The 25,817-nt window shown below is 38.5% G+C and overlaps 1 protein-coding gene across 1 annotated transcript; it reads left to right on the top strand.

The window, feature by feature from the left end:
• The first annotated feature begins 14,265 nt into the window (after positions 1 to 14,265).
• Positions 14,266 to 16,458, top strand: LOC148730963 (uncharacterized). Its single transcript, XM_088761873.1, has one exon. It carries the CDS (start codon positions 14,266 to 14,268, stop codon positions 16,456 to 16,458), a length of 2,193 nt encoding a protein of 730 aa, XP_088617999.1.
• Positions 16,459 to 25,817: the final 9,359 nt, after the last annotated feature.

Below are 25,817 nucleotides of genomic sequence, written 5' to 3'. Positions count from 1 at the left end.
CCCTCTTTATAAACAGGGTGACTGCGGTGATGCTAACAATTACCGCCCAATACCGGTGATTCCAATAATGGTGAAGGTGTTTGAAAGGATAGTTTATGAACAGTTATATGCCTCTTTGGAAGAGCACGATATTCTATATCAAAACCAATCAGGGTTTCGTGCTAATCATTCAACTGTAACAGCTTTGTTGGAAGCGACAGATTTTTGGGCATATAATATTGATAACGAGAAAGTCAATGGAGTCATTTTTCTAGATTTGAAAAAAGCTTTTGACACTGTTGATCATCAGATCCTTCTATCGAAACTAAACTGTTATGGTATACATGGAAAATCTTTCAGATGGTTTCAGTCATATTTGGAAAATCGAACAAAAAAATGCTCTGTGAACGGGTCGCTATCCAGTAGCTACTCGTTGACTTGCGGCGTCCCTCAAGGGACCATCCTCGGTCCATTATTGTTCTTATTATATATCAACGATCTTCCAAATTGCTTATCAAATTGTAAACCGAGAATGTATGCCTATGACACGCACCTCACATATGCGAGAAGCAATCTTGAGAACGTTCAGTTTTGTCTAAATGAAGACCTAGAAAACGTCTTCAACTGGATACAGGCCAACAAACTCACGTTGAACATGACTAAAACCGAATTCATGCTAATAGGGTCGAGGCAGAGAATGAATACTCTCACAGCTTCACCAACAATTAGAATGAACAATACTCAAGTGAGCCAGGTCACAGCTACAAAATCGCTTGGTGTAATAATAGACGATAAACTCGATTGGCATAGTCACATCGAAAAACTAACGAAAAAGATCGCCTCTGGTATCGGGGCCCTAAAGCGAATTAGGCACCTGATCCCAGCATCAACCTTACATCTCATCTACCAAGCTTTAGTAAAACCTCACTTTGATTACTGTGACATTGTTTGGGGTAGCTGATAAGGCGCTTTTAAACATGCGCATAATTTTAGCGTTATTTAAATGTGTTTTTTTTTGTTTTTTGGTTATTTTATTAATTTTATTCAAGAACCCATTTAATTACGATACGGGCAGAACAAAGGTCATCAATTTCGTCCCTTCTTGCCTCTTTTCCTTCTTCTTTTTCTTTCCTTTAATGGATTCGTCGATGCGCCAGCTGACATGTGCCTTATATAGGGGTGGTTGTCTGCAACTTTATAATTTTGCGATTAGTTACACCGCCCATAAATTACTTTTGATACCGCATGAGTTCACTTCCAGTTTATTCAATGGAAGTGCCGTTCCTAGTCTGTTACAATTCTGATGACATGGCTAAAACTGCAAAGCTGACCTCTGACACTTTTTGTTCTTCTGGATATTGTCTATCCGATACCTTAATGTACATCTATTTGTGAAAACACCGCTTCACAGCAGCAGTTTTGGAAACTGCTCGCTCCGAGGATCGGCAATGTCGATAGCGTCATGTCTTGTACAATGTAGGAATAGTTTTGTTGTGCCGTTACCATGCTAATCACCCTTTTTCCCTTTGTGTAGCTCTGTAATCTAATGTGCCGAGGTCCTTATATGCCAAAATTCATTCCAGATTCCAGACTGTTGGATTTTGAGACCTTCAGGATGTTGATACAACCATTTCACACAATGACCCATACGCTTCTGTTTGCAGGCTTAATATTTCGTTCATGGCGAGATAGATTTCGCCGAAGTTAAGGGTAAACAATCGAATTTGAGGAAAGGCATGTCATGTGTGTGATTAACACTTCCCAATTTGGACATACCATGTGCTTAGTGATCGCCCGTCGAATGTGGGTGAATCTGTAGTAAAGGAAGACCTTAAGATTGAGACAAGAAAATGATGGGTAATTTCCTATCAGTCGCCGTGCAGGTGAATTTAAATTTCCTCAAAGAAAAGTGATCAGAATCAAATCGTGCCAACCAACGCCTCATGATTGTTGACACTTAGCCCAGCGTAGACTGAGAGTTCTACGTTACGCTTAGCCATTCCTCTGTCAGACCCTTGTGATGTTGCTTTTGGTGTGCCGCAAGGTTCAATTCTTGGACCATTGTAGTTAGTGCTGTTCATCAATGATTTACCTACTGCTATCCGCAAATGTAATACATTATTATACGCCGATGATGCTATTGTTTTTGCAGCCCGCAAGAACATTAAAATCTTGGAGGAAATTTTGAATGCAGAACTAGATGAAGTGAATAAGTGGATTCTCAGTAATTTTCTTTTTATCAACGAAAGAAACACAGAATTTGTAAGTTTTGGAACTGATGCTAAGCTTTCTAAAGCTACTGACGCAGTAGTTGTCAAAATAGGTGATTATGAATTAAATAGAGTTTATGATTTTAAGTATTTAGGCATCGTTCTTGACGATAGTCTTACGTGGAAAGACCATGTTCGTTATGTTATTTCTAAGGTCGGTAAAAGAGCTGGTGCCTTAGGGCGCCTCAGAAGGAATATCACTATACATGCAGCTCTTGAGATGTTTAATTCATTAATTTTGCCCATTTTAGATTATTGCGATTTTGTTTGGACCAGCTGCAATGAAGCAGATATGGAAAGTCTTGAATCTTTGCAAAGGCGGGCCTCGAAAATTATAGTTAAATCTAAATGGGGTACAACATCCACCGACTATCTTAATTTTCAGAGTTTAGAAGATCGCCGTAACGCTCATATTTTAGGTTTAGTGAAGAAGTGTTTAAATAATAATGTACCACAGTTTTTAAAAAAAATTATTTTAAGTTGAATAAGGAAGTCATTTTAAGAGAAACAAGAAGAAGCAATTTTATATACGTACCTTCAGTAAGAACTGAGACCGCCAAGAAAATTTTTTATTATAATGGCTCAGTTGTGTATAATAATTATTTATCAAATAAGAATCAGTTTTAATTGTAATACTGTACTATTTTAACTTAGTTACTCAGTTTCTTATTATTCGTTTTTAAAACTTTTTGTTAGCTTTTAACTTAGGGCTCCTATTGATAACAAATATACCTTTAAGTATTCTGAAGGGACTACCCTAGTTAAATAAAGGTTTACAACAACAATATGTAATAGTTTGAATTATATGGGTTGTCTCAGTTTTTTAAACTTTTAGTCATTTTGGTAACATCAATCATCTCCAATTACCATGTACGTTATCGCATTGGCGTTACGCTGTATTTCTCCGTAAATTTTTCATCGGTCGCGCTCTACAAATGACGAGAATAGGACATATTTCGACATTTCTTCACAATTCTGTACAGAAATATCAACATTCTGTTAACGTTCTGTTAACATTCTTTACCTCTTGAGGTAATTGTTTGTACTGTTCCCAAGAAGTGTTTCATAAATTAGGCTTTCCTCAAAGTGCCAGAGTGTGGCAGTCAAAATCAATTAACAAAATTCTTAACAATTGAGCTAACAAGCAAACAGGGAGCAGGCCGTAAAGTTGATTCGTAATAAACCCGTGATGATAAATCAGATACAATGAATATATGAGGTTTATATATTTTGAGCTGCGGTATTAGGTACGTATATGAACACGGGTTTATTACGAATCAACTTAACGGCCTGCTCCCAGTTTGCTTGTTAGCTCAATTGGTAGAGCGGTGCACTAGTATCGCAAAGGTCAGTGTTTCGAATCCCGTACAGGCCTGATTTTCGCTATTGCATAAATGGCGCTCTCTACTGCGAGGATCGTGCATCATACGTATCTAATACCGCAGTTCAAACTATATGAACTTCATATATTCATTGTATCTGATTTATCATCACGGGTTTATTACGAATCAACTTAACGGCCCGCTCCCAGTTTGCTTGTTAGCTCAATTGGTGGAGCGCTGCACTAATATCGCAGAGGTCAGTGGTTCGAATCCCGTACAGGCCTGATTTTTTTCAGGCCTGATTTTCGCTATTGCATAAATGGCGCTGTCTACTGCGAGGATCGTGCATCATACGTAAAATTCTTAACCTAATTAACAGAAATCATTGATAAGAGTGCAGTGTTAACTCATTTACTCTCTGAATGATTGACACGCGAATTCTTCATATAATTTCAAACCATTCACAAAAGCTCACGAGTAATGAAATTGCAACATACGAAAATGGGTAAACTAGCTATGGGGGTTCAGTTGTGATTAGACATCGACATGGCAGAAAGTAACATATCACAATTATTTGCCTTGAATAGCACTTTTAAGGTGCGTGTGCTCTCTTATTCAAAATGCAGATGTATCTACTCTGTTGAGAAAGGTTTTTTCGACTCTAAATCCTTGTGGCTCCGAACAGCTTCGACTATTTTTCCTGGGTTATGTATACGGAATCAGTTAAAAGCTTGAAAAGATTGTTGTTGGGATCATGGACAGGATTTAGAAGTTAAAGGAAAACTTTTGACCCCTCTCTTTATTGTCTGCTAAAGGATCTCAACATTATGACAGATGACCTGTCTTATACCTCCCCTCAGAACCGTTGAAAATGAGGTTCGAACAAAATGTTATTTTTAGAAATAAAATGTTAAGGGCACCTAAACCCAAAATTTTTTTTCGCTTAACAAAATACGGAAAATCGGCCGCCATCTTGCCCCACGACCGAGTTTAAAGGGGAATGGCTCTAGCGGGTAGTGTGACGTCAAATCGAGAACACGAAAGTCTGCATTTCAAACATTTTCACTTGTTTGAGAAGGTTGTGGTCGATATTGTCCGAAATATGCCGACTAGGTGTGTTTTATGAGGAATGTATGAAGCGCGATACCTTCTTGCAAATTTCGCACGATTATTAAGAGGCTGTCTCTCTTATTTCCACTCGGTCAATTTCGCGTCAAAAATAATTTTGCCTGAAACTCTGTCAACAGAAAGACTTAACTTAAGAAAGAGCTAAATTAGATTTGGTTTGACTGCGTTAGGGGCCCTAATTATTTCCCAGTTCGTATGGACCGTCGCATACGACCATCGCATAGTTTTCCAAGAAAGTTAGAATTCGCACTCAATATATTTGAAAAGGCGAATTTTAATATATTCTGACCACTATAAGTCGCCATCGGCCGATGGCCGTAAATAACCTTTATTTAGACGTTACGTTTTGGGATTTGGGACCAGGTTGATAACTCTATCCTGCACAGCCGTTAAGTTTAGACCTTTATAGGCAAAAGAATGCAAAAATCCTTGTACGTTTTCGATTTTTCAAAAGTTATGACCGTTTGAATCATCACATGTACGGGCATTCACGATTTTTTCACCTACACTAAAGTCAAACTACTGGAGCAGATTTAGTCATAAATACAGCTTACAAGCTTTGCAGCCCGGCTTCATGGCTAACTTCAGTATTTTTCAAATAACCAAATTGCTGGAGTAAAGACTCAATCAATAAGTGCATAATGATTATTAATAGTTATGTGAATATTCACATCAGCATAACTGTTTTGACTCTTGCAGCTTGCTTGTGTTCTGTCGTTCGTTTGTGGAAAGTTTTACCAATCTGGCTTATAATGAAGTAAGACGATTGAAGATGTGATATCGTGAACAAGTTATGCATAGGGCTTGATTTTCATTGGCTCTAATGGTTCGAATCAGGAATCATTTTTGTATTGTCATCGGTTTCTGCGCCACGTTGATATTACTTAAGGGCTATGGGGTGTGCTAGGAGAGTAAATAGGCATTGGTGCGAGAGGGCAGAGATATGTCTATTTCTGCACAGGAAAAGAGCGAAACGAGGAACTAGCAAAAAATATATCTCCTAGCGCGGAACTGAATACTGTAATACATCTAAACATCATTTTAAAAGTTTTATGAAGTCCCTTAATGCGGCTAGAGCTGCATAGAGCTGCAGCTGGGACAATCCATCAAATATTAACTTATGAATGTGTTACTTACAGGTGATATAACTTGGAGTTGTAGTTGAAGACTCCAGGTGGCAGCTCCTTAATTTGGTTATTATTCAAATACCTAAGAAAGGGAGATAGCTTAATTTAAGATCAATCCTTAATTCCAGGCGTTAGTCGATGTCATTGAGTCCTTTTCACCACTTTTTGTCAAAACTGAGTTAGATAAGTTAAACTGGGTATGTGTCATAGTACCATTTGAAGAGTGTTGCGAATTCTCTTTCTTTGGGCTGACTAGCTGCTGAATGAACGAATTGCGAACTGGTATTGATTAGGTCACGTGACTCAGTAGCACATGGCTGTGGTTTAAGTAGTTTCGTGACGGGGACCGTAAATGCTACGCTTGTTGCAGTTTTTGTTTTTTCCTACCGTCATTTGCACAAAAAATGTAAGTATCAGGTTTATAATTTCCTTTCTCTCGATCAGTTATAATTCAAGTTTTTCTTTCGTTCAGCTTTTACTGTAGGCGTAGATAATTCAAGACAACACAAAATGTTACAAATGGTGGAAATATTTTACTTGGAGATTGTCGGGCCCGAGGATGTCAACAATCATGAGAGGATCTTTATTAAAGCGTTTATATTATTCTGCAACTACGCTTCAGAAAATCTCTCGGCAAATTGTCCCCAACACTCTTAATGAACAAATATGTTGCAAATTAGTAAACTCCTAGCATTTTTAACACATTTAAAGTGTTTCATAAAAAACATTCCTTCAGAATAGAAAATAATCGCAAATTTGTTTCAAGATTCTTCATCATGTGGCACGTTGGGAGCGAGGCAAAGTTTAAAGGCTGTTTCGGATTAATGATTAACTGACGCGTTGTCAGCCGATACGCATGCTGAAAATTTTGCATCTGAAGTTTCATAGGCAAAATATTACAAAGGTGTGGGAGCGAAAAATTTCAGTGGATAACACGTCGTTAAATAGCTACAGCTGTAGGCTGAAGTACTAATTGGAACCCAAATCCCAATAGCAAGAATAATAATTTAGGTGCGCGTTGAACGTTTTGTTTCCTTTTTGCGTTTTATTTTTCATTCTCCGTTTTGTGTTCTTTGTTTTTGTTTTCGTTTTTGTTTTTGTTTTTGTTTTTTGTTTTCTGTTTTTGTTTTGTTTTTTTATCGCTTTTGTTATGTTTGTTTTTCCATCAGGAAAAAAATTAAGTTGTGTTTTTTCTCCTTGAATGGCTATCCTTTTTTTTGTGCTGAAGATGTCTGACTGAGCATTCCTTGAACCTTGCAAAATATCTGCACCCCTGATACCTTTTGGTCTGGTGCATTTATTCTAGAGTATTTGACAGTGAAAAACCGATTCCGAGTTATACCGCACGGTGAAAATGATACTTGAAAATGTGGTACAAATGCGATATTTGGATTTTGAAATATCGGTAATTTTTAAAAGCGTTCCGTGATGTCAAAATGAAACGAATCGGTCCCGTTTTAGACTTAAGCCATACCTCAATCCCTCCTATACAAATATGTCAAACTGATACGAGCTTGCTCTCTTTTGTGCTTTTCATGTGCAAAGTTCATTTGCCTCTACTCGAGGCACTGATTTACGCAAGTTTACGGCTACCGACGCTCATTTATCGATTTGTGTCCATTTTCTATCTGAAGGTCAATTTATTTAGTCCTATAACATGAATATACCCAAAGTGAATAACCGATTCTGAATGGTCCAAACGAGTTAATTTTTAGAGCAAAATGACCACATTTTCTAACAGTTTACTGGCGCGAAAACCCACGCGGTGCGTAAGAAGTCGTAATGGAGTTTACGTCAGCGGTCAAAATTAAAGAAACCTTACGCTCTCTGACTTTTTAGATTCTCTCGGTCTTTGCCAGTCTTCAAAAGTGAAACAGTCAAGATGGACAAAGTCCTAGAATCAGCGAGTCTTTTTTTCACGGGATTGCTTATTTCAGCAAATAAGAGACTCGGTAAGGACGGGTGTCAATGAGGCCTTCATAGATTATGGTAGTAAAAGTAGTATATTATGCTAGTAGCATTGCTTTTTTTTTTTTCGCTAAATTATGCTAAAATTATGCTCCTTTTTTCCAAATTATGCCCCTTCTTTTAAAAATTATGCTCATTGAAAAAACTGCAAATAAGCCAAAAAATAATTTTTTTTTAATTAGAAGCCGTTGGTCTACAATGAAACTCAAATAAACTTGTGGTTCATGTTAACGTGCACACTAGTACTAGACCATACTCTCATGTAGCTTATCTTGGAGCTGCCTGATGAGAGGTACTGGGACCAACATGGCCTACAATGTAACTTCCGGTTCTGGTGCACCCCAGACCCGGGCTCAGACCGTTTCAGACGCCGCTCAGTGATTCACAGTGAACTACAAATGCTGCTACCTAGACTAACATTGAAAACATCGAATAAGAAGTGCATGGGAGTAGAGATAAACAATGATCAAATTGTAGCATCAAAAATGATCCCATAATTATCAAAATATGCGATTTATGCTAGCATTGCTACTTAGCAGAAATTATGCCAGTTTGCTCAAATTATGCCAAAAATTATGCTAGCATAATCTATAAAGGCCTAGTGTCAATCAGCCACAATTTCAAAAAAAAAACTACCGACAATGAAGTTGCGGCGATTTAGTCGATTTTTTTCAACCGATTTCTCTTGCGTTCAAGTAAGTAGTTAACTATTATTTCATCTCTCATCTGAGAAAAATAACATTGGTCGATTAGCTTTGAAGGAAGGTTTTTCGATGAATGTGAACAAGGACTCCATACAACTAGCTAAGATAGAACTCTTTGATAAGAGTATTATTCAGACCGTTTTATGAATTCTGAGATTTATTAAAAAAAACAACAAACAAACAAAAACTCTATGTCAGCGTAAAGAGTGGTATGTCACTCGCATCAATCAATTGCAGCAGTTTGGTGTGTCACAAAACAATGAGATTGCCTCATAAGGGTATATATCACGTGCCAATCAGATTGCCGCAGTTTTGGTGTATCACAAACCAGTTAGATTGCCGCATTAGAGTATGAATCACGCACCAACCAGATCAGAATATTGGGTTATGCTTGCGCAAATCAGAATGCCGTCCCTCATGCCAATCATGTTAGGAAATAAGAGTACCACGGTACGTTGCGAAGGAATCAACCCAATTTTCACACACATCAAAAATGACATTAACAAGACTCGTGAACTCCGTGTAAGATTCATGTCCTTTGTGAGAAATTTTTCGCTATGATCGGTCGGGATTAGAAAGGTCGTCACGCCGAAATGTTTCTACCATTTTCAAGTTAAAACCTGTTTTGTGAACCCGCCCGTCAATTACATTGCACGCAACATTTTGGAAGGCTATTTTTGTTAACCCAGATAAAAATTGCGAAAATCATCTGCATAAATCATATTTGATTGTTAATTTTCTTTTTGCCTCGTGGTTGCTTTTTTTGCAAAGATTGAAAAGACTACCAAGTTATATTGAATTGCTTCGTCGACTGCATTAGTAAATATCCGTTTCTTTGCCTCTAAAAACTCTCCATGAACTAAACATTGTACTATCCAGCTACAATTATGTGTTTACTTTTTACTCACCACTATGGACTAGACTTTTTCGGATAAAATGCCATTTTCCAGTAAACATCGTAACTTTTATGACACAGTTTTCTTTTGATTTGTGTAATGGGCTCCTGCTTGTGTCCATTTTTCTCTAATGAAGGTCACTTTATTTATAAAATGAATATACCCAACGTAAACAACTAGTTCTGCACTCGACCGTTTAGTCCAAGGTTCTAGTCAAGAGATAAAAAGATCCGTTTGTTTGTTTGTTTGTTTTATTTTTTTTTTTTCACCTTTTATTTTATTTGGCGAAGTGTCACCTTTTGTTCCGACCCATAACATTACTTTACTCATTTCACCTTCTTACCCCATTCCAGGGAGGTGGTCCATACTGAGGGTGGCGTCCTTTAAAGTGCCTATGACACCAATTACTTTGCATCAAATCGTAAAAATAGAAGCATATAGAGGATGCCTGGTAAGATTTGTGAGTGATTCTGATGCGTCTGTTATTGAGGCGATAAAAGTCTGAAATTGTAGCGAACTTAGGCTCCCCGTATCTCTTTCGCCGCGCGAAAGAGTACCGGTACCCAAATATTCGTGACGTCAAGGTAGTAAGACCAAGTTTATTAAGTCAGAGAAGCAAAGTGTGTGTGGAATCTATTGTTTACGATCTTTTAAGCAAAAAAATGCCCTTTTCATGTGTAGTTTGGGGTTTTTCGAATACCCCTGACTCGAAAAAGAATATTTCGCTGCACGAGATTCCTTTCGAGGGCGATCAAAGGCCAGAGGCTATGAAAAGGAGAAAGAGTTGGATTCAGTTTGTGAGCGCAGTGCGCTAACGGGACACCGACTGTGAACTCACGCATATGTTCAATACCGTGATTGTTTATTTATAGGCCCATCCTGGCTATAAGTCAAGACCCTAAACTTTTAGCTTTCAGAAGCTATTAGATTTTTATGAAAAATAAGCCACAAGTAGACACCGACTTCAAACTCACGCATATGTTCAATACTGCAATTCTTGGCTTTTAAGCCGATCCCGTCCATAAGCCGAGACCAAAACGTTTGTTGAAATATTGTAAAAAAGGTTCACACGAGTTGTTAACTGAGGCGAATAATGAACTTAAAATGTCAGCAAAACGAGCTGTATTCAAGGTATCCTGTATTAAATCAAACACTTCTGAAGTGATTTTCGCCTTTTCGGGCAGAGTAGTCAGGATAAAATGAAATGTTGGGAAGCAAAGCCTCAGCTGATTTCTGTCAGATCGTGTTACTCGTATTCATTCTTTACGGTTAAATTCTGCGGCTAAAGGTGAAAGAATTGCGCGGCGATTCAAAGTGAAACGGGCTTAAGAGGAATTTCCAGAGGAGATGATGGAGAAATCATCTATAACATGCGGGATTTCGAACGCGCTCAACGGCACAGAAGATGATGATATTCACACGGATGAAATTTCCCGAACTAGCGGACGATATGATAGCCTTGAGGCCGACAGTAAAGAAGACGACAAATTAACACTCATTCTTGAGGTTATCACTTAAAAAAACGGCTCCATTCAAATAAAAGTCATAGGGTAACTACAATTTTGCGTCAGACTAGTAATTTGTGTAAGTTGATGATCGCGCAGCTCTTAGCCGAATATGCATTAGATTTACGATATACGAATTTTGTTTTTTAAAGAAATCCTCGGCCGTAAGGCGAAGCCCTAGTCTTGTTAACGTTTGATTCCTTCTCAGTGTATTTTCGTGCAAAAATCGCTCAGCCTCTAGGCAAATAAATATGTTACATTTCAGGCCGGAGGATTTCTCCACCGATCGGCTCTCTCGAATCTTCCATTACAGCCGGCGATTTGAGAGAATTATTGCAGCCTTTGCTCTTTTGACAACAATGGCCCTCTTTAAAATTTAACAAGAACTCGGTGCAACAATGGCCAGAACAACACCTAATATCATTCGCAAAATAAACTAGAAGACTGATTACAGTTTTGTAAATTCCCGCTCGAAATTTTTGAAGACGATGCGCTGATTTCAAAATGTATGTTTCTGCTAGTGTTCAACCATATCAAACAGATTTACAAGTTGTTTGCTTCAAACCTAGGTCTTACATAAGATGCGAGAACCCGGCTTGAGAAGACGACGGTGTCCAACTTAAACTTGCGGTCCCTAAAGTCGGCAAAAATACATGTAACGCACCACTTTCTGTAGATTCGAGACCTTTCAAACGACTTGTTAACATTCTGTCCCTTTTCTAATTTTTTCCATACGCCAATGGCTCGTTTGAATTTAGCCCTTCTATGTTATCCTCCCTGTCCTCCATCTCACCCCTTTTAGTTGCAATTTTGGATTCAATCGCCACGTTTTCCGGAATATAATTTAACTCCGAGTCATCGGAGAAGAAACTTTCGTCAGAAAACAGGAATTATCGGACATAATGGCACGAACCTATCACCAAATAGCTAGGGAAATTACTAACTACAAAGCCCATTTGTTTGCATGATGAGAGCATATGCTTACTACAGTGACGTAACGGCGCCCAGTCCCCTCTTGCTCGGCCATACATTTTATCTACGGATCATAAAGCTTGATAAAAAATTCAGAAAGCGGTAAAATACCTCGAATGTTCTCAAAACATGTTCTAGAGTCATTACATTTTGAAGTAAAATAATAAAAAATGAAGTGTCATAAGCACTTTAAGTTATTTTTTAGTATTTAGAATGACTTGAGCGCCATGTTATCACCTTATGCATCTGATCAAGATTTTTCTCTGCATTTTCCCGCGCCAAGTCAAGGTTTTTCAAACTTCTGAACGATAATATTAACAGAACCCTTCTTTACTTAGTAGGAAATTGCCAGACTCAATTCTAAAAGAAACGTTTCACTGCAAACGCATCTCTTAGAATTTCGAAATAAAACAACAACGGGGAAGCGAAATCAGTGAAACATTCTTCCTTTTCAGGATTGAGTCTGGCAATTTCCAACTGAGTAAAGCCGGGACTAGAGGAGTGCGATGCAAGTTATCCACGCCTGAAATAATTTTATCACATCCATCATCCGGCGCCGCCCGTTTCATCTGTCGCTTGCTTATAAACATACGTTTCAGCTTCGCAAAGGGCTGCTATTGGGAGGCATTTGTCGTAATTTGACCTATTTGGCTGTTTGTTTGTAGTTGTGTTCAGTTAAACTTCATTCTATTTAAACCCAATCCGAATTGACGTATTTACTTGAATTCTCATGTAGAGAAGAAACGTTAGTCAACTCTCTCTCACGATACCGAAGGCCCGCGCTGAACTTCGTCCAAGAGCGAAAGAAAAGAAAAACCTCGTTGGTAAACACAGTTTTTAAATAGAAATGAAGTTCACTGAGAACTGAAATCCGAGAAGACTTCAAATAGGTGACATTTTATGCTTAATTGAAAAGCCATGTGCGAAGAAATACTGAGTTTTTGATCATAATGGTGGCCGTCCGCAAAAAGTTCTGCTTGAACTTTGTTTGGAGAAGAGTATGATAATAAGAACATTTGCTGTCAGATGCGATTATTAAGCAAACGATGCACGATTCCTATATCTGGAGACGGACTGCAAATTCATTGTTCACTCTCAGTAAAACTCAAGAAAAGCACGATGCTCATCGCATGTTATCCAGCACCAGGAAAATACCTATGAATAGTCTGTTTTCCTGAGTGTTTTTCTATAGGTTTCCCGTGCGCGCGAACGCAGCGCTTCCCAAGTGTCTTCCCGCAGAATAACTAAGGATATATGCCATGAAAACATGATGTTTGTGATTGTTTTCCTGCTCCACGAAAACAGTAGTGTATAGCTTGTTTTCCTGAACGTTTAACTATAGTTTTCCCGAGCGCACGAAAGCAGGATTTCAGTTTCCTAGCGTTTTACCGCAGAATTACCAACAGCGAATGCTTTGAAAACATGATGTTTTTTATTGTTTTACTGCTCCAAGAAAACACTAGTGTATGACTTATTTTCCTGAACTTTTTTCTATAGTTTTCCCAAACGCGCGAACGCTGCATTTGCTAAGCGTTTTCTCATGATCACAGAAGTTTTCCAAGAAAGTTAGAATTCGCACTCAATATATTTGAAAAGGCGAATTTTAATATATTCTGACCACTATAAGTCGCCATCGGCCGATGGCCGTAAATAACCTTTATTTAGACGTTACGTTTTGGGATTTGGGACCAGGTTGACAACTCTATCCTACACAGCCGTTAAGTTTAGACCTTTATAGGCAAAAGAATGCAAAAATCCTTGTACGTTTTCGATTTTTCAAAAGTTATGACCGTTTGAATCATCACATGTACGGGCATTCGCAATTTTTTCACCTACACTAAGGTCGAACTACTGGAGCAGATTTAGTCATAAATACAGCTTACAAGCTTTGCAGCCCGGCTTCATGGCTAACTTCAGTATTTTTCAAATAACCAAATTGCTGGAGTAAAGACTCAATCAATAAGTGCATAATGATTATTAATAGTTATGTGAATATTCACATCAGCATAACTGTTTTGACTCTTGCAGCTTGCTTGTGTTCTGTCGTTCGTTTGTGGAAAGTTTTACCAGTCTGGCTTATAATGAAGTAAGACGATTGAAGATGTGATATCGTGAACAAGTTATGCATAGGGCTTGATTTTCATTGGCTCTAATGGTTCGAATCAGGAATCATTTTTGTATTGTCATCGGTTTCTGCGCCACGTTGATATTACTTAAGGGCTATGGGGTGTGCTAGGAGAGTAAATAGGCATTGATGCGAGAGGGCAGAGATATGTCTATTTCTGCACAGGAAAAGAGCGAAACGAGGAACTAGCAAAAAATATATCTCCTAGCGCGGAACTGAATACTGTAATACATCTAAACATCATTTTAAAAGTTTTATGAAGTCCCTTAATGCGGCTAGAGCTGCATAGAACAGAGAACTTGATCGTGATGGAGGGCGGACGTGTGATTCTGAGCTCCCTAGTTATTGGACTTGTACTCCTCTTGTGTCTTGTTCATACCTCGAGGAAAGATAAACATGACTACTCTTTTACCAATGAGTACTTTGGTCTACGTTTCCCGCACTCTACGTCGGTTAAAGTGGCAAACTGGGACTCGAGACTCTGTACAAAATGGCGGGCACACGTGCATGTCACTATTAGAGTGAAACGAGCAAAGGTTACTACAGCCTATTATGCCAATTCAACCTCGACTTTTAGACCTGTTATACAACTGTTACATGATGTTGAACTTAACCCTGGACCAGCAAACAGCTCTATTAGAAACAAGTCTGAAAAGTCAAATGGCAATGTGAAGATTGCACATCTTAACGTTCGCTCGCTTAAATGCCGTAAGCATTTCGTTCTTGTAAAGGAAGCGGTACTGGAAAATAAGTTTGAGATATTTACCGTATCCGAAACATGGCTAAACAGTTCAGTTACGGATTTGGAAATAGAAATTCCTGGCTATGTTATCTACCGTATCGACCGACAGGCGAAGATTGGCGGTGGAATATGTGCTTATGTCTCACGAAATTACAGGACGGAGTACTTGAGCGATATATCTCTTATCACGGCCTCTGGCTTTCACCAACTGTGGCTAAAAATCCACGTCAGGAACATGAAGTCTTTCATTGTCTGTACCACCTATAGACCACCGCACACATCGTTATCTTGTTTCGATTCAGGTCTCACAGAGAACTTTATTTATGCCTCGTCGTTCAATGTTCCAATTTATCTATTGGGAGATTTGAACTGCAGACTTGAGAATAGCAACGATCCTGGAGCTAATGCCCTTGTTAATTTCTGCCGTTCCTTTAACTTGTCAATACTGATCAACACGCCAACACGAGTTACAGAGACTTCCAAATCAATTCTAGATGTTATCCTTGCATCGGACACAAGACAAGTTCAAATGGCTACGGTTACGGAAAGCTCGATTAGCGACCATGACTTGGTTTGTGTCACCTTAAAATTGAAGGGGGCGCGCTCCAAACCCGTCTATATTACAACCAGAAGTTTTAAACACTACAGTCCTGTTGATTTTAGCAACGACGTATCACTTGCACCATGGTCCATAGTTGATGTTTTCGACGATGTCGAGGACAAACTTTATGCACTTGATTCGCTATTTACTGAGATACTCGACCGCCATGCTCCAGTTAAAACTTTTAAAGCACGCTGTAAACCAAATCCATGCGTAACTGACAACATCCGCGGATTGATGAAGACCAGGGATGATTGGCGTAAGAAAGCAAAGAAAACAAATGATCCGCTATGTTGGACTGCCTACAGATATTTCAGACAGGAAGTAAAGAGGGAAATCAGAATTGCTGAACAGGAATTTGTTGCCGAACAAATCCAGAGGAATCCAAATAACACCAATAATATCTGGAAAGCAATTCGCCAGTGCATCCCCAGTAAATCTACATCTCAGCGAACATACAGTAAGAGCGAAAAAGCTGTTGCAGACGAATTTAATCAGTTTTTCGTATCTGTTGGTCAGAGCGCTGTTGACAAAATTACGTCCCTGGCTAATGAATGCAACCTAACACTTAATCAGAATTATTTTGTACCGAGACAATACGCTCTCTCTGACCAGTTCACACTGAGTACCATTGATTATAAACAAATAGAACGTATAATAGCAGCGATGCCTTCAAACAAGGCCCCAGGGATAGACAAATTCCCGATTCGTGTCATCAAGGATTGTCTTAATCCAATTGTTCACCCAATAACGTCTATTGTTAATGCATCCTTTCAAAACTGTGTTTTTCCATCAAAATGGAAAACAGCTGTGGTTACACCAATCCCAAAAGAGGGCGACCAGGAACAGGCAAACAATAATAGACCCATCTCACTTATACCAGTCTTATCAAAGGTTTGCGAAAGGGTAGTACATAATCAGCTCACCTCGTATCTGCAATCGAATGACACCCTATCAAAGAGCCAAAGCGGTAACAAGAGATGGCATTCGTGCGAAACGTCTGTGATTGAAACAACTGACACAATTCTTAACGCCATTGACAAAAAGAAGTTAACGGCAGTTGTTCTATTAGATATGAGCAAAGCCTTCGATAGCGTCAATCACGACACGTTAATTTGAAAATTGCAAGATGTCGGAATTTCCAGTGACGCTCTCCAATGGTTTCGTAGTTACCTAAGCAATAGGACACAAATAGTACGAATCCTTTCAACGCTATCTGAGCCTTTGTCTGTGACCAACGGCATCCCTCAAGGAAGTATCTTAGGCCCACTACTATTTAGCATATATACGAACGATCTTCCATCGATCCCACAGAAATGCAGCACTCAGAGTTATGTAGATGATACGAAACTCATCACTTCCTTCGAACTTAAAGACAACCTGGATGCAATTGCTGATTTGGAAGACGGCTTGTTTAAAATAGGAGAATGGTGTTCCAACAACCAATTGTTACTTAACCCTGGCAAAACCAAGCTGATGATATTTGGCAGCAGGCAGATGCGTGCAAAACTGCAATTTCGCTCCCTTTCCTTTATGGGTGAGGACATCGTCCCCGCAGACACCGCCAAAGACCTTGGTGTGATTTTGGATTCTAATTTAACTTACGATGAACACATAATTAAGACCGCTTCCTCGTGCATGTCCCGCCTCGGCCAAATAAACCGTGTCAAGCATGTTTTCGACAAACGAACACTTTTGATGATTATTAATTCCTTAGTTTTCAGCAGGTTATTTTATTGTTCCAATGTTTGGTCAAATACCTCAAAATGTAATGTTAACAAGTTACAGGCGGTGCAGAACTTCGCATGCCGCATTGTTAGCGGTGCGCGTAAATTTGACCACGTTACACCAATTCGCAAGGAACTATATTGGCTTTCAGTTCAAAGCCAGCTTTACTACCGGAACGCTACTATGACCTTTAGATGCATGACTGGTCAGGCCCCAGAATACCTCTCATCAAAATTCATAAAGCGAGCCGAGGTTAGTCGACGTAGCGCCAGAAATTCGCAGCTTTTGCAAATTCCATTCTTTAGAACAGCTAGCAGTCAGAGAACATTTTTCTATAGAACTGTAAACTTATGGAATTCTTTGGATAATTCCTTTAAACTGTGCAACTCCGTTAATGTTTTTAAAAAACGTTTAAGGACCAAATTACTTAAAGAGTTGTAACTTTACATATGTGTTTGTATGCTTTTGTTTTTCTTTTAGAACATTCAAATTTTAAAACATTTTTAATTGTAAATGGGACTTTTTAATTGTAATAAGAATATTTTTTATAACATTGTCTTTGAAAAGCCTCCTTGGGGAAAGTCAATAAAGTATGTATGTATGTATGTATGTATGTATGTATGTATGTATAGAGCTGCAGCTGGGACAATCCATCAAATATTAACTTATGAATGTGTTACTTACAGGTGATATAACTTGGAGTTGTAGTTGAAGACTCCAGGTGGCAGCTCCTTAATTTGGTTATTATTCAAGTACCTAAGAAAGGGAGATAGCTTAATCTAAGATCAATCCTTAATTCCAGGAGTTAGTCGATGTCATTGAGTCCTTTTCACCACTTTTTGTCAAAACTGAGTTAGATAACTTAAACTGGGTATGTGTCATAGTACCATTTGAAGAGTGTTGCGAATTCTCTTTCTTTGGGCTGACTAGCTGTTGAATGAACGAATTGCGAACTGGTATTGATTAGGTCACGTGACTCAGTAGCACATGGCTATGGTTTAAGTAGTTTCGTGACGGGGACCGTAAATGCTACGCTTGTTGCAGTTTTTGTTTTTTCCTACCGTTATTTGCACAAAAAATGTAAGTATCAGGTTTATAATTTCCTTTCCCTCGATCAGTTATAATTCAAGTTTTTCTTTCGTTCAGTTTTTACTGTAGGCGTAGATAATTCAAGACAACACAAAATGTTACAAATGGTGGAAATATTTTACTTGGAGATTGTCGGGCCCGAGGATGTCAACAATCATGAGAGGATCTTTATTAAAGCGTTTATATTATTCTGCAACTACGCGTCAGAAAATGCTTTGAAAACATGTTTTTTATTGTTTTACTGCTCCAAGAAAACACTAGTGTGTGACTTATTCACCTGAACTTTTTTCTATAGTTTTCCCAAACGCGCGAACGCTGCATTTGCCAAGCGTTTTCTCATGATCACATAATTACCAACGACCGTGACTAGGTGATGAAGACGTGTTGTTCGTCTATTGTTTTCCTGCTTTATAGAAACACTCGCGAACAGCTTACATCATTTTCGTATAAGGTTTTCTGTAGTTTCCTTGAGCGCACGAGCGCTACATTTTCCACACAGAGTTACTAATAGTGAACGAGAAGAAAACACGATGTTCGTCGATTGTTTCCTTGCTCCGAGGAAACGTTAATGAATTGTTCGTTCTCCGGAACGTTTTCCTGCTGTTTTCATACGCGTCGGGACGATGCATTTTTAAAGTGTTTCATCCGAGAAATGCTGACGGTCAACGCCATGAATACAAGATGTTCGTCGATCATGATCATTATTTCCGCCTCTTAATCCTGCTCTATTAAAACGCCAGTGGATATTATGTCTAATATTTAGAATATTGACCATGACTGGGTCATTTGAGGCAACTCAGTGGATTGGGTCTATTCAGGCAGTTGGGTCACTTCCCCTGATTGGGTCGAACAACGATTAACCGAGCGACGGTAAACGCGGGAAAATGTATGCCTTGCACGAACTCACCGTTGCAGAAAACGCCAGAAAGTGCGTGCTTTCTGGTTGACTTTAGCGAACACAACGTTGGAATGCAAAAAAACTGCTGCAGAGTACATTTTACTTTCCAGAAGTTAACCGAACAGCAATGAATGGTAAAACGCCGGAACTGCGTTTGAAGGAAGTTTCTCGAATTGGTCATCGTGGAAAAATGTTGGAAATGCATGCTTTCACTCGAAAACTCTTGTACATTTTCGTTCACCCGGCGAAAACTGGTCGCGAATAGAAGAAAATATGGTACCTTCTATGCGTTACACGAACGGCAAACACAGGAAAACATTACGTTTTTTCGTATTTACACTCATTTAACCTTCCCGGAAAATGCGTGTTTTCAGCCGTTTACTCCGGTAAAGACATTGTTGTTCGGTAAGAAAATGCCAATGAACAAAACGCAAACAAGCTGTTTGCCTTGCGTTAACCGAGGGTTTAATGCCGGAAAATGAATCCTTTACCTGCATTTATCGCGGGGGAAAAGTACCGAATAATGTAACGATTACTGAGATTCACTGTGACGAAAACGCACGGAAGACGTCGGATTTTCCGTATGCAAAACACGGATAAACGTCAGTAAAATGCCGTGTTTTCCGTGAATTCAACCTTCGTTTTCCGAAAGGCGAACGCTAGATGTTTTGTCCTGTGAGTTTCTGCAAGTACATTGATTGCAAAAAAAAATGTCCTTATGTATTACTTGTATGTAGTGGTAGCTATATGGGTTTCTAATTCTGTATCTGTTCTTTTTCAGCGAAACTCTCTGGATATCTTGCGCATAAAATAAGGCATTTTTTGTTTAAAAGCTACCTTCTAATTGCACGCCATTCAGGCTTAGGCTGTTTCAGAGTCACAAGTTGTTTGATAAAAGTGAACAAAGCTACTGGATTGGATAACATTCCTGCACGTTTGCTTAAGGACGGAGCCCCGGTTATTTCGGAGTGTCTGACTCACGCAATCAACCTTTCCTTTTCATCTGGAGTGGTGCCGAACGACTGGAAGACCTCAAGAGTTGTTCCGTTGTTCAAGTCCGGTAACAGAGTAGAAATGGTAAGTATCGTCCCATCTCTATTCTCCCAGTAAATTCTAAAATCGCGGAGAAAGTCGTATATCATCAATTGTTTAATTATTTAAACGCAAACAATCTCTTGTCGTCTTGTCAATCTGGCTTCCGGAAGAATTTCTCCACTGAAACAGCTGTCACCTTTTTTGTGGATGAAATCCATAGAAATATGGATAATGGTCTTCTCACTGGGGCGGTCTTCATTGACCTGATGAAGGCCTTCGATACGCTAGACCACCATATCCTTCTAAACAAGCTACAGAGATATGGCATATGTAACAGAACTCTTCTTTGGTTTTCTAGCTACTTGCTAGGCCGTTCCCAGTGCGTAGAGGTCGACAAAGCTCTCTCCTCGCCCTTGGATATAGCTTCTGGCTTCCCTCAAGGGTCAATTTTGGGGTCCCTGCTCTTTATATTGTACATAAGCGACATGCCTCCTGCATCTGCTTCTCGCAAGCTCTGCTTTATGCAGACGATACAGTGTTGTTTTCTTACCACTAAAACTGCTATTGAGTTAGAAGCAAACCTAAACAACGATGTCAACCGTATTTCTTCGTGGTTAGAAGAAAATAAGCTTTTTTTTAATATGAGCAAGACTGAATATGTGATATATGGCCTACATCAACGGCTTAAGCGGGAGGATAGTGTAAGCTTATCCTGCAATGGATCTTCCTTGACAAAATCCGAGTCTTTCAAATATCTTGGCGTTGTAATTGATCAGCACTTGAGTTTTAAAAACCATATTGAGCGCGTTGTCAATAAGGTCTCAAGGAAATTGGATGTTTTTAGGCGTCTGAGAATTTCTATTCCCATGGCTGCTGCTGAACGCCCTTACAAGACGATGATTTTACCTGTTTTTGATTACTGTGATGTGGCCTGGCATGGCTGTGGTAAAGCTAATTCTGATGTACTCGAGCGCTTACAGCATAGAGCTGCAAAGTTGATTTTACCAAATTCTGGTCTCGATACTAAAGAGCTAAATGCTACTTTGGGTCTAGTACCCTTGATTAATAGACGAAAGCTTCATATTGTCTTGTTAGCTAGAAAATGCCTTGATGGCTCGGTACCGCCTTATCTGAATCACTGTTTTAATTTAAACACTTCTATACACACGTTTGCGACTAGACGCTGTAATGACATTCATCTTCCAAAAGTCAACCTTGAGGTCGCCAAGAAATCTTTTCATTTTACAGGCGCGATGGAATTTAACGGTCTCCCTCACCATATTAAAGCAAAGGAGTCCTTTATTTAATTCTCAAGGGCCACGAAAGACTTTTTCCTCAATTATTGGACGTTTTCGTGTAGATGTATATCTCTTTTTACTGATTTCGGCCATGCAACAGTATTTCTTAGTGCCTTTTACCTTTTAGACTTTTTGTATTTTTTAATTAAGTATTTTAATAACAGGACCCCCATTGATACCAGTGCTTAGTACACTGAAGGGGTTATCCTCTATAAATATTATTATCATTATCATTATTATTATTATTATTATTAGCATTATTATAAGTTAGGCAAATTTATGACATTTCTTTCACATTATTTAAATGCTATCTCATTGTCCTGTAAGTACCTACAAAAATAAGTTTCCCCTCAAATTACGGTCTGTTCTAAGTTAACATTTCAGTTTCAGAGTCAGTTTGTGGTTAATGAAAGTGAGCGTCGAAGGTTAACATAGAACAGAAACCCAATGGTGTTTATAGGGTAGCAATGTTTTTAGCGACATAATACGATTCTTCCTCTGTATTGGCTCTTTGGTCTTTTGTTCTACAGAACTATACCCAATGGCTAATTCTTTGCTTACTGGTTCCATTTTTTAAACTACCCCAGCCCTCTTTTGGCTCGCTATGAACAGCAAAGTCTATTTTAGTATATGTTTGGCTAGTAGAGTAAAGCCAGTCACTTAGCAGGAACATGAGTATTTTACTTACAGTTTAGTTAACTTCCTGTTGTTATTGAAGACTCCAGCTGGTAGCTCTGCTATCTCATTGTCCTGTAAGTACCTACAAAAGGAAGTTTACCCTGAATGTATGGTCTGTACCAAGTTGATATTTCGAATTTAGCCTCAGAGTCAGTTTGTGGTTAAAATAGTGAGTGTCGAAGGTTAACATTGAACAGAAACCCACTGGTGCTTATGAGGTAGCACTTTTTTCTAAGGACATAATCGTTGCCAAAACTATATTGACTCTTGCCATATGTTCACATTCAATTTTGCCAATCGTAACGGTTTTTACTAGTCTTGCTGATGTATGATACGAGTACAAGATGTTGGGAACCAATTTTCCTAGGGCCAGGTTTTTACTCGCCTCACTTTGTATTGCCATCAATGTTCTTTGTGTCAAAAAGGTACTAAAGGGCTGTGATAGGTCATGAAGGGGTAAAGGGGAGAGCAGGTGTCTGGGTTTTGTCTATCTGTGTACTGGGAAAGGGGTACGTTTCCAGCGGTTAGCACTAGATCAAACACTCTCACTAGAAAAGGGCTGGAGAACTTGAGCTGAGGCTATTGGAACTGTACTCCATTTGGAAAGGAAGTAGCCTTTTACTTCTGTTCGTTGTCAAAATGTGAGATTTTCATAAACAACTCGTGGCTGTGCACTTTTTTGGTTATTTATCATCTCACATTCGACTTTCTCTCGCAAAATAATTGTGAACTAGAACTTGGATCATTTTGGTACTATTATTGAAGACTCCAAAAGGTGCTCCCCTTTAGTCTGTGTAAAAAATCCAATTACGAAAACAAAGGCTAGAGTCCAAACTCCACAGAAATATATATTTAACAAACATGTGTTAAAACAACCACAACTTTCAGATCAAATAAAACTTGAGAAGCTTCTTAGAACTCCAAACTGAGGGATAACAGATTACCTCGAACGAAAACTCAAAAACCAAAACAACTCCGTAAAATAAAACAGCAAAGGATACCCGAAAAAAATTCTCCAGGTAAATTTTCAAAGTCAAGGTTAGAGTCCTTTGACCTGATTGGCTAATTTTTAAACTCACGCGCGCTGCGAGTGAATACAGAAAGAATACAAATAGGGGAGAGGATGAGGAAAATTGTAATTTGAAATTTATAAAGCAAGCAATTGGCGGGGAAAATGAAAAAAAAATTACCGAGCTAGTCTTTTAAGTCTTGAATTTTTGACTTACAGATTTATCGACTTGAAGTTGTTTTGAAACTTAGTGGGACTATTAACGATTGAAATCACATTTCAATCGCATTTCGATCGAGCAAGTCCACGTTATTTATCCTTTTGACCATTTTTTTAAACTGGGTTAGATAAACTAAGCTTGGAATGGGTTTAAAATACCTTTTCGAAAGTGTTGTGAGGTCTCCTAATGCTATTGCTTAGCTTTTCCCTTTGAAGAAAGGGGGAAGTTGCGTTTTCCCCCCTGTAAGACGGCTTATCTTCTACTCTGCCAAACATGTCTGACTGCGCAGTTCTTGAAACTTCGGAAAATATCAGTGCGCCTGATACATTTAGAAAAGTACGTTCTAGTGAACTTAATCTCGAGTACTTGACATTAAAAAATGCCAAGTAACTACCAGCGGTTAATACCACTAAAACAGATAACCTGAGTTACACAACATTGTGCATTTGGTGGCTTTGTTAAATATCAAGCAGTACATTTGGCCACCGGAAAGTAGAGCAAATCATTTCTAGCCCTTTTCGCCACGAATAAAAAGGTCCATCTTAGCTAGACAAAATTTGCTCTCGAATTTTGCAAAAAAGACAATTGGCGGGCAAAAGAAAATAATAACCGAGCTAACATCGAAGACTCCGGGTGGTAGTTCTGCTATCTGATTGTCATATAGGGACCTACGTAAAGGATACGCCAAGACTTTAAGGTTTGACCTAAGTTTTTAAACCAATCGGAGAGCCATTGGAGGCACTATTTAAATTTCAAGCATTACAGTTCGCCTTGAGAATGGTAAGTTCCCCAGCCTTTCAAGCCTCATTATTATTTTAGAGATCTATACAAATCTATATATAAATAGTAAATACTTTACTTATAATCTATATATAAATAGTAATACTTTACTATCTATATATAAATAGTAAAGTCGAGAGAGTGCCAAGAATGTAAGGTTTGATCTACGTTTTAAAAACCAATCAGAGTCAACCTGTAATGAAATTACAAGGTGCTCTAGGCTAGTCATGGAACTAGTCATGGAACTAGTCATGTTTAACCCATACGCTCGGCTACTCCCTTTTAATCGCATATTATCGCTTTCGAAGATCCCTGAGCTTAAATACCCTTAGAGCAAGAAATCAAAGAAAGAGCTTAATAACAAAGTTAATGAGAGTACAATGTAAATAACAAGATTTTAAGGTCATTTTCTAAACAATCATCAAGTGTTAACTTATAAATGTTACTTACAATTCAGTCAACTCGGAGTTGCTGTTGAAGACTCCAGCTTGTAGCCTCTTGATTTGATTTCCATTTAATTTCCTAAGAAATGGACAAAAGTGAACCTAAAATCGCTCGTTAATGGGTAATCACGATTCCTAGAGTAAGTCTACGTTATTTGTACGTTTGACCACTTTTTTTTGTTGTTTAAACTGGCTTATACAAACTAAACTGGAATGGGTTTAAAATACGATTTAAAAATTGTTGTGAAGTCACATTATGTTTTTGCTTAGTTTTTCCCTCTGGAGAAAAGTGGTAGTGGCGCTTTTCCTCCTTAGGATGGCTTATCTTCTACTCCGCCGAAGATGTCTGACGGAGCATCTCTTGAAACTTCGGAAAATGTCTGTACATCTATACATTTGGATCCGGTTATGTTCTAGTGCACTTAATCTCGAGTACTTAACATTGAAAAAATACCGAGTAACTTTAAGCGGTTGATACCACTAGCAATGGAAACAACTGAATCAAAGATCGCTCCTTAATGAGTAATCATAATTCCTGGAGTGCGTCTATATTATTTGTCCTTTGGAACATGTGTTTGTTTACATGGGTTTAGATAAACTAAACAGTGAATGGGTTTAAAAAAACATTTAAAAAGTGTTGTGAAGCTCCTTAATGAACAAAATGTAGCAAATTGGTAAATTCATAAGATTTTTAATACACCTAGAATATTTAACAGAAAAACGTTGATGGGCTTCAAGAATAAATTTTTTTTTCTCAGACTTCTTTTCCGCAATTGCTAAATGTTTAGTTCAACTGCAAGTATCATAGCCTAGTAGCACCCTATTAGTGTCTGTGAGAAACGGGTTCGTATCCCATCCAGGCCTAATTTTTTTTCAGGCCTTTTTTCTTCAACTCAAGTCAAATTGCAGCTCACATACAAAGACCATGATTTCTTTGATTTTTAATCCGCAGGTCAAAATAAATTTATTTTATTGCAAATTCATAGCTTAATGTCGTGCAGAAATGATAAACCTTCGTTTCCCTCATTAAAAATATTTCTAGATGATTTATTGAACGCACTCAATTAAATATTTATTTTATCTGTCTTTCACCTCATCAACACATGTATATTTTGCTAGCCAATGTAACGAAAGGTGTTTTCATTTTAATTAGAGGCAGTTGCACTTTGGACTGACCTCTTCAATTGCAATTTTGAGAAGCGGAAAAAGCAGCAATGGGTAAGTCTACCCGGTTTTGAACTCTAAAAGTTACCACAAGGAAGTTTTGTGTTTGAACCTTTAAGGCCTAAAAGTACACTGA

This window comes from Stylophora pistillata, chromosome 5, assembly GCF_964205215.1.
Source record: "Stylophora pistillata chromosome 5, jaStyPist1.2, whole genome shotgun sequence".
Taxonomy (NCBI): domain Eukaryota; kingdom Metazoa; phylum Cnidaria; class Anthozoa; order Scleractinia; family Pocilloporidae; genus Stylophora; species Stylophora pistillata.
The sequence above is the reverse complement of the archived record's forward strand: the minus strand, read 5'-3'. Positions and strand labels throughout refer to the sequence as shown.